The sequence below is a fragment of the Heterocephalus glaber genome, unplaced genomic scaffold (assembly GCF_053883595.1).
Source record: "Heterocephalus glaber isolate CG9 unplaced genomic scaffold, H.glaber_assembly_v1.0 deba00001118, whole genome shotgun sequence".
Taxonomy (NCBI): domain Eukaryota; kingdom Metazoa; phylum Chordata; class Mammalia; order Rodentia; family Bathyergidae; genus Heterocephalus; species Heterocephalus glaber.
Window position 1 is genome coordinate 1,998,820 of NW_028258196.1, and position 14,758 is coordinate 2,013,577.

The 14,758-nt window shown below is 40.2% G+C and overlaps 1 protein-coding gene across 1 annotated transcript in view; it reads right to left on the reverse strand.

The window, feature by feature from the left end:
• The window catches only part of Slc35f4 (solute carrier family 35 member F4), a 275,011-nt gene that overhangs the window by 10,913 nt on the left and 249,340 nt on the right, over positions 1-14,758 (reverse strand). Inside the window, exons 4-5 of the mRNA XM_004871094.3 lie at positions 11,237-11,456; positions 2,130-2,255 (exon numbers count right to left, since the gene is read on the reverse strand). Coding sequence (XP_004871151.1) covers positions 2,130-2,255; positions 11,237-11,456 — 346 coding nt within the window. The remainder of the gene's footprint in view (positions 1-2,129; positions 2,256-11,236; positions 11,457-14,758) is intronic.

The window sequence follows — 14,758 nt, forward strand, 5'->3', positions numbered from 1 at the left end:
ACTCCTTGCCCTGCCATTTCCCTGGTATGATATGGGCTGTTGAGACTGGAATTAAAATGACCTACATCCCTCATGTAGAACAGCAACTACCATACAATAACTGCCATAACCACAACTACCATACGATATTTCGTGCTGTTGAAAATTGCTGTGGGACTGTATACTATGAAAAGCAAAACCATCAGGATGTGCACAGGGTGAATGGTTAATAAGTGTGCAGACTAGCACAGAAAAATCTTTTGGGATTGAGATGCCATCATTTCTTCCTTCCAAGCACAAGTGAACAGAGTATTCATTGCACCCTTTTTTTGGGCAGATACTGAAAAGTAAATTGGACAGAGAACCTGCCATTATGTTGTTAAGAGAAATAATGATGCCTTGTGCTTATAAGCACTTTTCTTTCTGATATTAAATGTCTTCACAAACATTGCATTATCTTCTTTCTGGGTTAAACAATTTTGTTTTGTTTTCCTGGATTATAAGCCTGTGTACAGAAGAAGAAGATGGCAAAGAGAGGCAATGGCTAAAGTCACAGCTGGCTGGAGCAGGAGGCCAGATCTGAAGCCCATATTTCTCAACTTCTTCACCTGTCTTTTTCCTGTGCTAATCCTCTAATAAAAATGGAGTAGATTATTCCTGCCAAGAATTATGGTGCAAATATAATTCTGAGCATGCTAGTAAATATCACCACTCCCAGAATGAATGCATTATGTAACTTCCTCAGGAGAATTCACTCGGTAAGATAACCATCCTGGCTTCATACTAATTCCAAGTACTGCAATTTTTTTTGACTGAAATTGTTATTTTTCTCTTTGAAGACTTAATTGAGAGGACTTGGGCATGTGCTGGCCTGCGGTCACATCAGACATCTTGGTGGCTTTCCTGTGGGGAGCAAGTTAGACACTAATGGCCAATAAGCAAACACTTGTCAAGCTTGTCACACAGAATCAGTGGGCCAGGAAATGTCAGTATGGAAACAGACTTCATAATAGTGGTGAATAATCAAAACAGGCCTCTGGGCAAAGGGTATTTTCAGCTTTTCAAAGACCATGTTCTTTTTTTTTTTTTTGGTACCGAGGATCAAACTGGGGACCTTGCGCTTGTGACACAGGCGACGGAACCACTGAGCTAAATCCCCGGTCCAAAGACTCTTTTCTTATTGAAACACTAGGAGAGGTAAAATCAGAATCATCCGGAAACTTTGCTCTTAAAAAGCACAGCTTTGGGGGAAGACCTTTTAGATCTGTGCTCTGATTCCTTGTTTCTGAAGTCAGGTTCAATGACCCTGAATAGAATAGACTGGGAAACTGCAGTGCAGAACCAGCAGTGAGCACACAGAGTCGACTCAGCGTCTCTCAGCTGTTCAGAGGACCTGAGGACTCCTGAGTCACATTTGCACTGTGTGCAAGTGTTGCTCAGGCCCCTCCTCCAGGCTCAGACCAGGCCATGCCCACGACCTCCAGAAGCAGGGCTATTTAGCTATGTAACCAGGATGATTATCTTATGGAGAGAATTCTCCAGATCTGGTTACAGAATGCATTCATTCTGGGACTGGTAACAGTAAAGTTTGCTAATATGCATAAAATTAGGTCCCTCAGAGAGGAAAAGAATGTCTTCATTTTGCTAATGACATGAGCTCCTATGGCATGGGTCAATGTGTAGCCAAAGAGTGACTCTCAGGTGACAGCTTGTTTATTATTTCTAATATCGCTCTGAAGCTAGAATAATGACCATGGATAGTTACATGGAAAAACATAAGGAGAAAAGCCTTTTTCACATTCCTGCTCTAATTACCTGATAATTAGGATGAGGGGCACAGGCAAGGAGTTGTCTAGCCCATCTTCAATCTTGGCTCTATCATTTTCTGGCTGTTGGACCTCGGGCAAGTTACTAAATCTTTGAAAGCCCCAGTTTCCTCATTTGGAAAATGTGAAACAACATCTATGCCTCCGAAATTTGTGATAGGTGATTTTTTCTGACAGATACCACCACATAGCAAGTACTCAATAAATGCTACTTAAACACATTTTTTCTTTTTCTAACTATAGTTTTCTTGGCCCTTTCTTACTGTATTGCTTAAATCGAAACAACGGATGACAGTTGATTACAAAAGAAGGTGCACAACAGACCTTGTACAGTGCGGATGTAGAGGCGGAGCCCACTGCGAAGGCCACGCCTATGATGGAGTCCGCGTGGAAGTTGTCCGCGTAGGCCATCATGACGATGCCAGTTATGGCCATTATTGCAGCGACTATCTGTTGAACGGAATGGAAAGAAGCAGAAGAAAATGATAACTCCGTATCTCAGGTCAAGCGACTTCAAGACATCCTGAAAGTTGCTATGTATTTCCTTAAGTCTGATTACCTCTTCTCTACCACTATTTAAGTGTAAGAAAGGTCAGTATTAAAAATAAGTCAGTATGCTCATAAGACATCCACACACAGATTATAGAAGCTGCGCATACCCTAATTAAGGACTACTATTCTAGTTTAATTTTTAGCTCAACTTTCTAGAGATCAATATCTTTATTAGTGAAATAGTCTTAATAGGCAGTCACTTCCAAGTATTTTCACCTATATTCTTTTTCTTCAAAGAATTCAGCACACATTTTAATCAGTTCCTTGGGTCGGTGCATGTTTCTAAGGACCTCCACAGAACCAGGACTTGATTAGGGAGACATAATTTTGATGTAGCAAAGAAGCAAAACTTAGATGAAGGGCAAAAAAGAAAATCAAATAACCTCTCATAGGGATTTATAAAGGAGAAAATAGAATCTGCAGCATCACTTGCAAGGTGAGACCGGAGACTTCTGCCTTTTGTTTACATGCAAATTAATTCCATTTTTTAGGTAAATCACAAAAAGATAATTTCAATTATGCTAGAGTATTCATTAACTGCATAAAGTGAAATTTTAATAATTTGAGGTCATAATGCCTTACTGTTAAACCCTAGGATTCTTAGTATATTCAAAACAGGAGTCCGCTCCCTTAATAAAATGCTGGTTTTCCTGTTTCTTTAATTATTGTAAACTATTTCTACTGGGAAGCATTTCACAGCTACAGCAAACAACAACTACAGTAAACTAACAACTCTGAAATAGGGGATAATGTGGCATTTCCTCACTGACTAAAATCAAGATGAAAATTTGTGAGAAATTTAAACTACATAAAAATTAATTTTTTTGTTAAGCTTCAGTTCTGAGTATTCCTAAATAAATAAATTCCTCCCTTAAATAGCTTTTTCACGTCTGTGATGCCTGGGGCCCTTTTGAATATTATTCATCAATCGCTTATTATCAATAAAATGTAGATCAGTAACATGTGACTTGAGACCAGGATAGAGTAGGCTGCCGGGAGTATGTAATTCAGGTGCTCTCATAGGACACTTTTGTTAATGCCACCGAAGGCAAGCACACTGGTGGTTTCAGAGTAGCTGCACAACAAAAGTGTCCTTTGTGAAAACCAGCAGGAGGCCTTCAGAGCCCAGGCCAGCAGGCTGCAGTGAAGAGTCTTCATAGCATACATCTGGGGAGGCTGCTTGATGGGAAGTGTTTCTCTTGCCCAGTGAGTATCAGTTCTCTAAAGCTGCCAGGTGTGTTCCTGTTGGGTTCTGCCTCAGATGACGGGAAGAGAATTTAAGACACACACCATGAGGTGTCAAAGAAATTTGTCAAATAATTCATAGACTCATAAATAAACATGGTGAGGGGGTAATCTTGACTTGGAAATTATTTGAGGCTTATCATTTCCCTGGATTTGAGGATTTATAGTTCAAGTAGAGATTGCAACCATTTTTGGGTGACATGGTTTCAGAGAAATGAAAAGACCAATTAGACACTGGTATTTGGTTTTTGTACTTAATGTTCATGAGTTAAGTATTCATGAGCACAAATAGATTTTTTTCTCACAAGACTGAACTCAGAAGATAATATATTTGAATTGATATTTATTATCAGTTGTACTTTCTTGGTTACATAATCATGTGGTTACTTTAAGACAAGGTTAATAGAACTCAGTGTTAATCTTAGAATCTTAGTGAACACAATGTGTTTTTTGTATTTCAAATTATTAAAACTATGTTATGCTGCATAATATTTGTATTTAAGCTATTGTGTGTAATATATCATTCTAAGCTTAGAGAAGTATGCAAACTGCTCATAAAAAAAAAGCAAAAACACCCCCAAAACCTGTCTGAACAGTGACAAATGTAGTGCCATTATCCCCAGATATGACCACAGTGGGGAATGCTTCTGTTTCTGCACTAGCCATTAGTAAAAGTATATAAAGATGAAATTCCTATGCTAAGTTTTCTCAAAGTGGGAATTGGATATGGGTAAAGATTACATGATTTTATAGAAATGCAAAATCATAATCATAGTGATCCTCTTAAATTTCTCCATCACTTGTTATGTTCAAATGCTTGTGAAACTACTCGCCTGGACCAGTTACACAGACACGTCTATTGCATCAATGTCTAAATTGCTCTCATGCAGAGAAGCATTTTTCACCTTAGGGGACCAAACAATGAGGTTAGTTAAGTTCTGAAAGTAAGAAAATCTGAATATTTGAGATGTTAGCCAACTCTTCTTCACAGTATGGGCAGTGATTTATAGGTTATATAGTAGGTTCAGGGGCTAAGTTCAATTATTTGTCACATTTTTATTTAAATTTAACAATTATCAGATAGGATAAATTCTCTGAGGCATGTTTTAAGAAATCCTCAGTGTACTTTCTGTCTACACAGCTGGAACTAAAGGAACAAATCTCAGCTAATCTCAAAACTGCAGGCAAATGTCGGGTGGAAGTCCTGTTCAGAGGGACTTCCCAGAATGGCTCTGCATGGCATTATTGGTTTAACTTTAGAGAGTGAAGACTCTTTAAAAGTCCCTAGAACATTAGCTTCTGCTCACATCTGAGTCACACGCATTTCAGAAGCAGTCATCAAAGAACGATGAATAGCCTGTTCTCCTTCTCAACAGAAACATACGAGATGACTTTTTGTGCTAAGCGCACTGGAAATGTATCTCCAAGAAGCCAATGCCTTAAACTTTATGTCAGCACTGCTCATGGGTGCTCATTTACATGGTGACCACCACAAAAATGCTTCTGGGACATGTCAGCACCCTGTGGGCCCTTATTTGCTACAAAATGCACCATGTAGACTTGGTGCCTGCTTCACTTCTGAAAAGCTTGGCTCTCCTGACAACTTATTCCGGTTCTACCTCAATTGTTTAAACAAGGTCGAAAAGCTGCCATTACCATCTGCTGGATCTAGTTTGGGTAAAAATAACAATAACCATAGTGACCTCAAAACTGCCAACGCCTCCATTTCTAACTCATATCCCGGTGTGCCCACCTAAGGTGAGGACTCCAGGAAGGGGATTTATTTATTTAGCACCTCAGAGGAAGATAACAGGGACTCTCAGCCTTCCTCTTCATGTTACACCCCTCAGAGAGTGCTCTGCATCAACTTTCAGGGCCAACTGGAAGGAACTGTGAGCCCATTTGAGCCTTTTCCAAAAGCCCAAAGAGACAACTGGTCTCAGCACTCAGTCCCGCCTGTGGCCCTGCATGAAAGCTGTGTTTCTTTTACCTTTCAAAGAATTAGCTTGTGCAAATAATGGCTAGAAAAACATCTGACTTTTGGCTGGTTTTGTTTTTTTGTGTCTTCACCTTTTCCTTTCCCCATTCAGGTTCTCAAAAGCCACGGGATCTGACTGTTCTGTGCATCACCATGAGGGTTCCTAGCTTCACCCCATTCTCTGCATTTGCCATTCTTAGAGGGTCTCCAGAATCATTATTTGCCTAGCAATACCAGCTCTTTTAGGGTCCAGGACACTGAAGTGAATCTTCAATTCAATTCTCCCTACAGTGTTCCTTTGAGAGTCTTCCAAGTCTAAATGAGTCATTGTAACCTGAACAGATTTCCTCCCTTTGCCTTGCGGCTCATACCGCATGTGCAGTATAAGCTGGTCAACTGGAGAGGCATTTCACTGGCTCACAGTGGAACTCTTGAGTCCCAGAGCCAACAGCAGGTTTCAAGTCACGCTGCTGGCCATGGCTGCACTCAAACTCAAGACTTGAGGTCAGTAGAGGAGGTGCAAACACACATTAATGGCTCAGTTGGGGAACGCTGCCCTGAGGATCCGCCCCTCCTCTCTGAGTGGGTTTAGATAGCGGAACAGTGGCTTCATAGAACCCTTGAACTTCTGCACATTGTTATACTTAAGGTTCCAAGAAGAATTTGTTCTTACTCAGATCTAATTAATCCTTCTATGCCTAGTATTCCAATTTGGAGTGTCACATAACAATGGAATATAATAAAGATTTTTCTGTTCAAATTCTTGTTTCTAGAATTTTTCTAGGTAACATATATGAATTTCATGCAAAAATTCAAAAAATTGCAACCTTCGGCATAATTGGGTTAAATTGAACAAAAGCTGAAATGTGACAAAATGCAGAGATGTGACAATCTCCAGGCACCCAGCTGCTGCACAGGAAAAGAGGGGACATCAGCACACTCAGGGAAGGGGTGGGCCTCTGAACTCCTAATCCTCAATGTCTATTTTTCTATGCATTAAATCTATCTGGGAATCATCTCAAAAGAATACCTTATAGAATAGATGGAAAGGAATCTCACAGGAAAAGACTGATGGGCGTATGTAGGGGTAGACACATCAACTGCACCTCGATGAGGAGGAATGGATTCCACGTGGGGCATGAAGTCTCAGCATTATCACAACCCAGTGTCCTCTCTGCACTGTATTTATGAGAGGCTGTCTGGCCAAGGGGGCATGAGAGGAAAGCATGAAAGCCCCTGGTGCAGAAGCCTGCCCTAAACATGCATGGGCAGTTACCAAAGGCAACAGGGAAACAAAGTTCATCTTAAACTTGATCTTAGCATAACATCAACCCGAAGCAGTAGTGGCTCAGCTCCCCTGTCCTGTTTCAGAGTTTGAATGGAAAGAACTGCAGGTTAGGCAATGAAAGCTCATTTAACTGACATCCTCCAGTTAGTCCTTGGTAGGTATCAGAAAGTCTTCAGAACAGCCCAAGTTTAGAAATTTAACTTCCTAGACCCACATAAGAGCTGGAAAACACATGAGTACCAGATTGAACAACACACATTCATTTCCTAAATCTGCTAAAAAGGCTGGGACTTTTCTCTGACCACCAATTTTCTTCATATCTTCAAAGAGATTAGAAAATGAAAGAAAATTTTGAAATAATAATACAAAACATAAGGGAGCGACAAGCTCAGAAAAAAAAAAAGGTTTCTAACTTTCAAGCCTGACATCTGGTTACTGTAGTGAAACAGTCACCAGCAACCGAGACGTTAACTCAGCCAGTGACTCATTTCCCTTGGGAAGAACCTTTGTTGTTATTGTTGTTGTTGCTGTTTTGCAGTTCTAGGGAGCAAACCCAGGGTCTTGTGCGTGCTAGGCAAGTGCTCTATCACTGAGCTACACCTCCAGCCCAAGAGCTTTCTTCTACTGCAGCAATGGTGGTTTCTCTGATTCTCATGACTTTAAGAATTGTAGCTAAATAAGACAGGATTTCAGAGATAGGAAAACAGCCCATTTAAAGCTGCAAGAGACAGATTATGACTTTCCAACATTTTTGCAATTTTTTGAAAAAAGCATCTTTTAAAGACATTTACTAATTTCCATGGGATGATCAAAAATGAGCTGCAAGCAACTGCTCACAAAAGAGCTTTTTAAGACACAAAAGATTACTAGTAAATCAGTGGAAATGACTTTATAATTGAGAAGTAATATATAGCAGATTACACTTCCATCTGTAATTCAATATTCCAAAGAAACAAAATATTAGCATGTTATTTATAATTCATAATTCACTTTTATGTTAGTATTGCCCCATGATGATCCAGATAGCCCCATATTTATTGATAAATTACATATATTTTATCCTGCCCTTGGTATTATTTTGACATGAAAAATAGAGTCTTAACTTCTCGTCTTAAATATGACCATTCTTGGGGCCACACAAAGAAGAATTATAATCCAGTGTCTATTTCTAAACTCCTGACACTTTAGCATAAGCCAGAAAGATGGATTTTCACATGAAGATGGAAGCAGGCCTTTAATTGCCTTTTTTTTCCTAAGAGGAGTCCAGGGGGTAACATCTGGCAGGACTGTGCTTATAGATTACTTCTAGATGAAGGCAATAAGAGCAGCATTTATGTTGTCGATGCTATATTTGCCCTCCTTTAATTTCTCACATGACCTAATTATACATGTTCGCTGTTTGCCTCCAGAGGAAAAGAACTGCTGATACTGTCAAAAGGCAAAATGGTGAATATGTTTTGGTGCTTCTCTTATTCCACAGCCTGATTATGGCCATCATTAACATCACACTTTGACATTCTTCAGACATGGCATTAAACACATTTTAATGTTTCTCAGTGAGGAGGGAAGCATTTCCTATCACTTAAAAAGAAAAAAATCTTACTTCTGTCAAGCCTGACACTAATGATTGCCATTTTGCCATCTGTGATGTCTTAACCTGTGTATCGATTTATTGATGTATACCTGTTGACTACTTAACATTTCTTCTCTCATGTCTTATTGCTTACAGATTTTGCCTTAGTTTCCTGAGGCTGATGTGAAAAAACCACAAAGTTAGTGACATCAGTACCAGAAATGGATTCTCTCACAGTACTGGAGGCCAGATGTTCACACTGCAGCAGGGCCATGCTCTCAATGACATCTGCAGAGGACGCTACATCCCTTCCAACTTTAGAAGCTGCCCTGGCATTCCTGGCTTGCACTATGCCACTCCACTTTCTGACCCTGTGATCACACTATCCCTCCTCTTCTGTGTGTCCTTCCCACATGGACCTCTTATAAGAGCACTTGCTGTTGGATTCTGGGTCCATTCAGATCACAAAGAAAGCTTTCTTCAAGTTCCTAAATTAATGACATCTGCAAAGACTCTTTCCAGATAAGATCACATTGACAGATTTTGGGAATTAGGACACAGATTTTTTGGGGGGCGGAGACACTATTCAGCCCACTGGCTATGACAAATTTAAAATGGTAATGGTGAGTAGCCTCTAGGAAGATTTCTTAAATCCATGTTGCAAAGCTGAGATATTTTTCTTTGGGAGATCTCAAACATTGTACTTTTTTGATGTGACCTCTCCTGTCAGTGAGGCTTATGGTTAAGTACATTCATTAATTCTAATACAATTGTTTTTTCCACTGGTAAATATAATAGTGAATGTACTGAGTTACTATTTCTATTCACGTGCCCCTGACTGAGTAGAAAGCCTCCCAAATATCCTTTCCTTTCTCATCTTCTGAGAAGATCCTTCATGTCCTCTTGGGTGATCCATGGTCATAGTGAAAAGAGCAATTTCAGAAGCATGGACTCATTCATGGTATCCTCAGACATTAACTGGGCCCTTACTTTGTGCATTGCCTAAGTCTAGGTCAGTGGTGGCAAAACTATGGCACATGTGCTGTTTATATCACTGAAAGCTCTAAAAGGTTCGCCATCACCAAGGTATAGGGAATAGAGGCAGAACTCATTCAAGGAACCGCACTACAATGGGCACCACACTTGGTTTAATGTTTTGTTGTTAACCATCTTGAAATCGTTAAAAGTTTTTAAACAAGGTCTTGGATCTTAATTTTACACTGGACCCAAAAAATGATGTAGCCCGTCTTGAATGGAAGAGTGAAGGATCCCTTCTCGGAAGGACATATCAGGGTACTTGATGGAGACATCCACACCAGTGCTCCAGGCATCAAGTATGATGCCAAGCCCTTTGGGTGTCAAGTCTAAGATGTTAGCTAGTAGAACATGTGGCATCACATCTGGTATATTCTAATGGTATCATGAACTAGTCACAGTTTCTCAGTTTTTCTTCTGTCAAAGCTTTCATCTTATTTTTCATGGTAAGCTTCAGTTCTGAATTTCTGAGTAGCATCTCTCAAGATACAATCAGAATTTTCTAGTTGGTGATATTCTTTTTTGGTTAGAAATTATATTTATTATCCCCTCCCCCCATGAACAGATTATTTTGCAGAAACATGAAGGTATTATCCATGTCATCAATTACAATTTATAGAAAATAATTCATATCCTGTCAACATAGTTGATGATTTTTTTTAAAAAAGCTAGAATCTTGCTATGTTGCTTAGGCTGGCCCTGAAGTCCTGGGTTCAAGAGATCCTCCAGCCTCTGTCTCCCATAAAGTTGAGACTACATGCATGTGCCATTGTGCCTGGCTTTTAATTGGCTGTTTTTTTAAAAAGTTCAGAACTAATGGCCATCATAAACTCTCTCTCTCGCTACTCTAAAAAATAATTTCAATGTTTGGGAAGGGGAAGGACCTTGACATTATTGCCAACAAGAGCAATATTTTGATAGCAAAATATATTTCAAATCTAATCTGGACATTTTTTTAAGAGAAGAGTGAGTTGTATTATGTTAACATCCTGGGAAAGGCTATTCATCTGGACTTTCTTCTGGAGTTGTCTTGGGACTTTCATCATGGTGGCATGCCAGATTATATGAATGAGATGTGCCTCCTGAAATCTGCACGGTTTCCAAGCAATCTATTTCTGACATAGAACAAGCAGAATTTAAAAAAAAAGTTTTTTAAATCCATGTTACTGTGGGAAGGAATAAGCTCAGAACTGAAGTAGTTGGTATACATTTAACACAGTTCAATTAAGGATTTGTGCCCTAAAGTACACGTTGTTTTTACTTCTATTTCTAGATTAGTCACCCTAGTTGTGTAGCCACTTTTAATAGTGTTGTGCCATTACCATGACTTTAATTACTGTTTGGTAACCTTATCTACTTACACCAATATTAATTAAATCCATCTGGGTGGGAGTTACAGGAGGTTGTCCCAAAATATGTTGACTGAAAAAAATCAGATCATAATCTTTACTGGAGCTAATTTTCTCAGACCCTTCTTTCCAGAGGACAAGAGTTGATTACATTAATTCTAAAAGTGGAACCTATTTTGTTGATCTGTTTTAGTGCCTCCTATTGCAGTCAGCTGACTCCCAAGTAGAAATAATCCCTTTATCCTATCATGACAGTGTGACTGCTGAGGCTTCCTAACCCTTCTTCAAGTTTCAGTCTGTACTAAGAAGAAATGGGAAAAGTTTACAGACACTCCATGGGACAGGGCAGCTCCCTGATGCTAGGATTTAGGATGGGGGTGGCATTGTGCATTGAATTAAGTGTGCCATTACCCTCACTCCCATGAACCTGTCTTTCAGCACAATCCAGGACAGCAAGAAGACAAAGGCTTTGTTACAACAGAACAGAGCAGAGACATCCGTGGCCGTCAGCTTCTTTAAAGCCAGTAAATACAGGTAATTTGTCAAAGTCCATAGAATAGAAAAGGGAGCAGTTCTTTTAAGAAAGAGCTTCAATGTCAGACCATCTTCACCAAAAATCCGACTGCATTCCCTAGGAAAGACAAAGAGATTAATATGCAGGTAGCTAATGGTCACCATCTTGTCTAGCTGACTTTTCACAGCCGTTTTCAGGCAGAGCACAAACACTTGAGGCCATCACAGTGGAACACGGTGAACCCTGTACAGGCTTCAGGGAGTACACAGGCCTCCCTGTCACAGAGCAAGGTGCTCTTCTACTCGGATACTTTCTTGAGACGACTAAGGCAGCCATTCTGCTGTTCTGCACATCCCTGAGGAAGCCTGAGGAAGTACAGGAGAGAGTACTTGCTGAAATCACTAGCAACTGCAAGAGGTTGAAGGTTTTTCCCCAACAGGTGACTGTGACAGGAACAAGATGGCTCCTATCATGTGACCAGGCAGCAGATGACTCCCAGAATCCTGTGGAATAGGGACCCTCATCTGTCTGTGAAGCCACGCACACCTTGGGGTTTTGTTATTCCTCAGATACTATGCTTCTTCCTAATATATCTGCTCAATAGACTAGTTTCTTTTCCTATCAGTATTTTTGAGACACAAAAATGATGAAAATCTCTGCAATGACTAAAACTGGTCAAACTAAGTCTGATAAAGCTCAGGTTGTACTTATATACAAGGATCAGCCATTTTGGACGACTCATCTGAATTCATTGTGTGAAAACAATCACTTCGATTAAATCTTAATTAGTTTGATATCTGATTAAATTGAGTAGTTCAAGAGCTCTTTTTAATCAAAATGTGCAATCCATCAATACACAAAAGCAATACTGGAAGCAATAAAATTGCAATGTCTATACTACTACTGATTGAAACAGACTTGCCAGTGAGAACATTTAGGTTGTTTTATTTTCCCAGTTACTCAGGAACATTTAAGCAAATATAATGTGCCAGGGATTATATTTCCAAGAGTTGTGTAAATCTCATGTTCAAAGTAACAAGTTACTAACATGTCTATAGCAGAAAGTATTTACATGACTCTAGATAGTACTGCTACTAGATAGTCTTCCAGCTTTCCTGCTTTTGTGTGTGCACATGTGTGGGGGCACACTGGGGATTGAATCCAGGGCCTTTGCACTGAGCTACTTCCCCAGACACTCCCCCAGTTTTTTTAGAGACAGTCTCCCTGTGTCGCTATGTGGCGCAGTGTGGATTCCTGCTTGGAATCCTCCTGTCTCATCTCTCAGAGTGCCGGGATTATAGGAGTGTTTGGCTGTGCCAGCTTCTCTTCTAGCTTTTACTAAAAAAGATATCATTGTGTCTCAAAGGATTACAAACCAAAGCAATGTCTACCCAGTGTTTGCCTTATGTAGACAGAACAGCCTCCCCGACATGATGACCACACAAAGTGCGGGAGTTGCGAAGGCCCTCAGCACGGGGAGTAGAGTCTTCAATGCCGGGCCTCAGTGAAGGCTGCTTTCAAGCAGCTGAGAGTGCTGGGCATTGTGTGTCAGTGACTCCAAGAAGGTTAAAGCGCACATTGCACACACAGAGCCTTGTGCTGTGGTCTTACTTTCACACGAGATAGAGGAAGGGAGGATCATCATGACATGAAAATGAAACTTCTCAAAGGTAAGTTTTAACTTGACAGAGACACAAGCTCAGTAAAGGGATTAAATAACTTAAAGGCAAAGCTTTCTTTAAAGTAAACAGAAATGTGGTCACACAAAAGGAACATGAATGGCCACTCTGAAGCCCAAGAGCCACTGGGAATTCTGGGGCAGCATCAAACAGGATAAGCAGCAGTGTTCCTGCACCAGCCTGGGCATGAGTCGTGTTCTGTGCTCACAAAGGAGCACGTTTCACAAGAAAGCTGTTGCACAGAGCTGGAGCTGAGAGTTGTGGGTTTATTCTGTCAACCGTAACCACTGAATGCCTTTGTCAATACACTTTTACCAGTAACCACAACAAAGCCCCTTTTTGTATAAGTACCGCACGCTAACCGATTGCACCACTGGAGCCCCTAAAGCCCCTTTCTGATGAAAGGATTTCTTTTTCTTCTCACTGGCCCTACCCAGTAGCTGTTCTTCCTAATGAGAGTCCACCACCATGTTGGCTTGGATGCTGACACGCAAAGTCATAGGATGGAGGTGAGGGAATGCTCCAATCCTGCAGTGAGACCGCTTGAGGCTAGGGAGAAGCCTGCGGCAGATGCTGGGAAATGCTACACCCAGCAAGGCCTGGCCCTCAGGGGTCTGCTTCCTTTCCATCCTGCTTTCTTTGCCCATCTCCTCCATTGCCAGCATCCTCCTTGTTTGTCACTACTGTTGCAGGAATTAAAAATAATCTATCCAAATTCTAGGTCACCTGTGTAAAACCTTATGCTATGTAAGCAGTAAGTGTTAAGAAATGTGAACACTAAGAGATAGATTTTTATGGGAAGGACTTAACAGTAGGTCTCTCTTTGGGATGATAAGATCAGAATCTTTGGACAAGAAGTATTGACAGGTGGCAAATCTTGGAATGAAGTGTAGAAGGTGAGGGAGCACTAATAACTTAATCATGCTCATCATTATAGCAGCAGGTGTTAGTTACTGAACTCTCTCTCATCAAATAGTACCCTAAGCACATTTTATAGGTGCCTGACAGAGTAGTATATATTTGGCTCTAATTCATTCTTCCTGAAGATTTTTTTTCTCAGAAAGCACCCATATTAAAAATTAATGTATAATCTATATTTTCTAAATTTCAAATTCACCCAAGGCACTTTAATTCAGTTAGCATACAATTCAAATAATTGAAACATCAAAACTATCCAAATTGACAACCATTACCATCTAGATTTGATACTTTATTGAAAATTCTTTTGATGTCAGAGATAAGAAAAAAATCTGAAATGCTTTCATACTGTTCAGGAGAAAAATAGTCAGAAGTCCTTGTGCTAGGGAACAAATTCTGTTTCCAGTCTTATATACTAACTCTATTTTCTCCTCGTTCAGCCACGAGAGCTTTGGGAGTACCTCCGTGGCAGATGGTGTTAATGAGTTTACAGGGAAAAAAGATCAAGGATCTAAGAATTTCTGACAATGTTTACTTCTCATTTTGCTCTCCCTGGAGAGCAATCTTTTCAAAGACAATGTTCTTTGCCTGACGATGGAAGCTCTTTGATTTGATTTCAGAAATGGCCAGTTTCACTCCTACCCTCTCTAACTGGTGGAGATGTCTTGTCAAAGTACAGAATTTGCAAAGTTCGGAGTTAGTCTAACATGAGAGATGGAGAGAAGATGAAGTTTATCCCCTGAAACAACACTTCTGTCAGCAGCAGCCTCTTCTAAATGTGTTATCTTAGGTAACACCAGTGTGGCTTGCTCTAGATGCTCT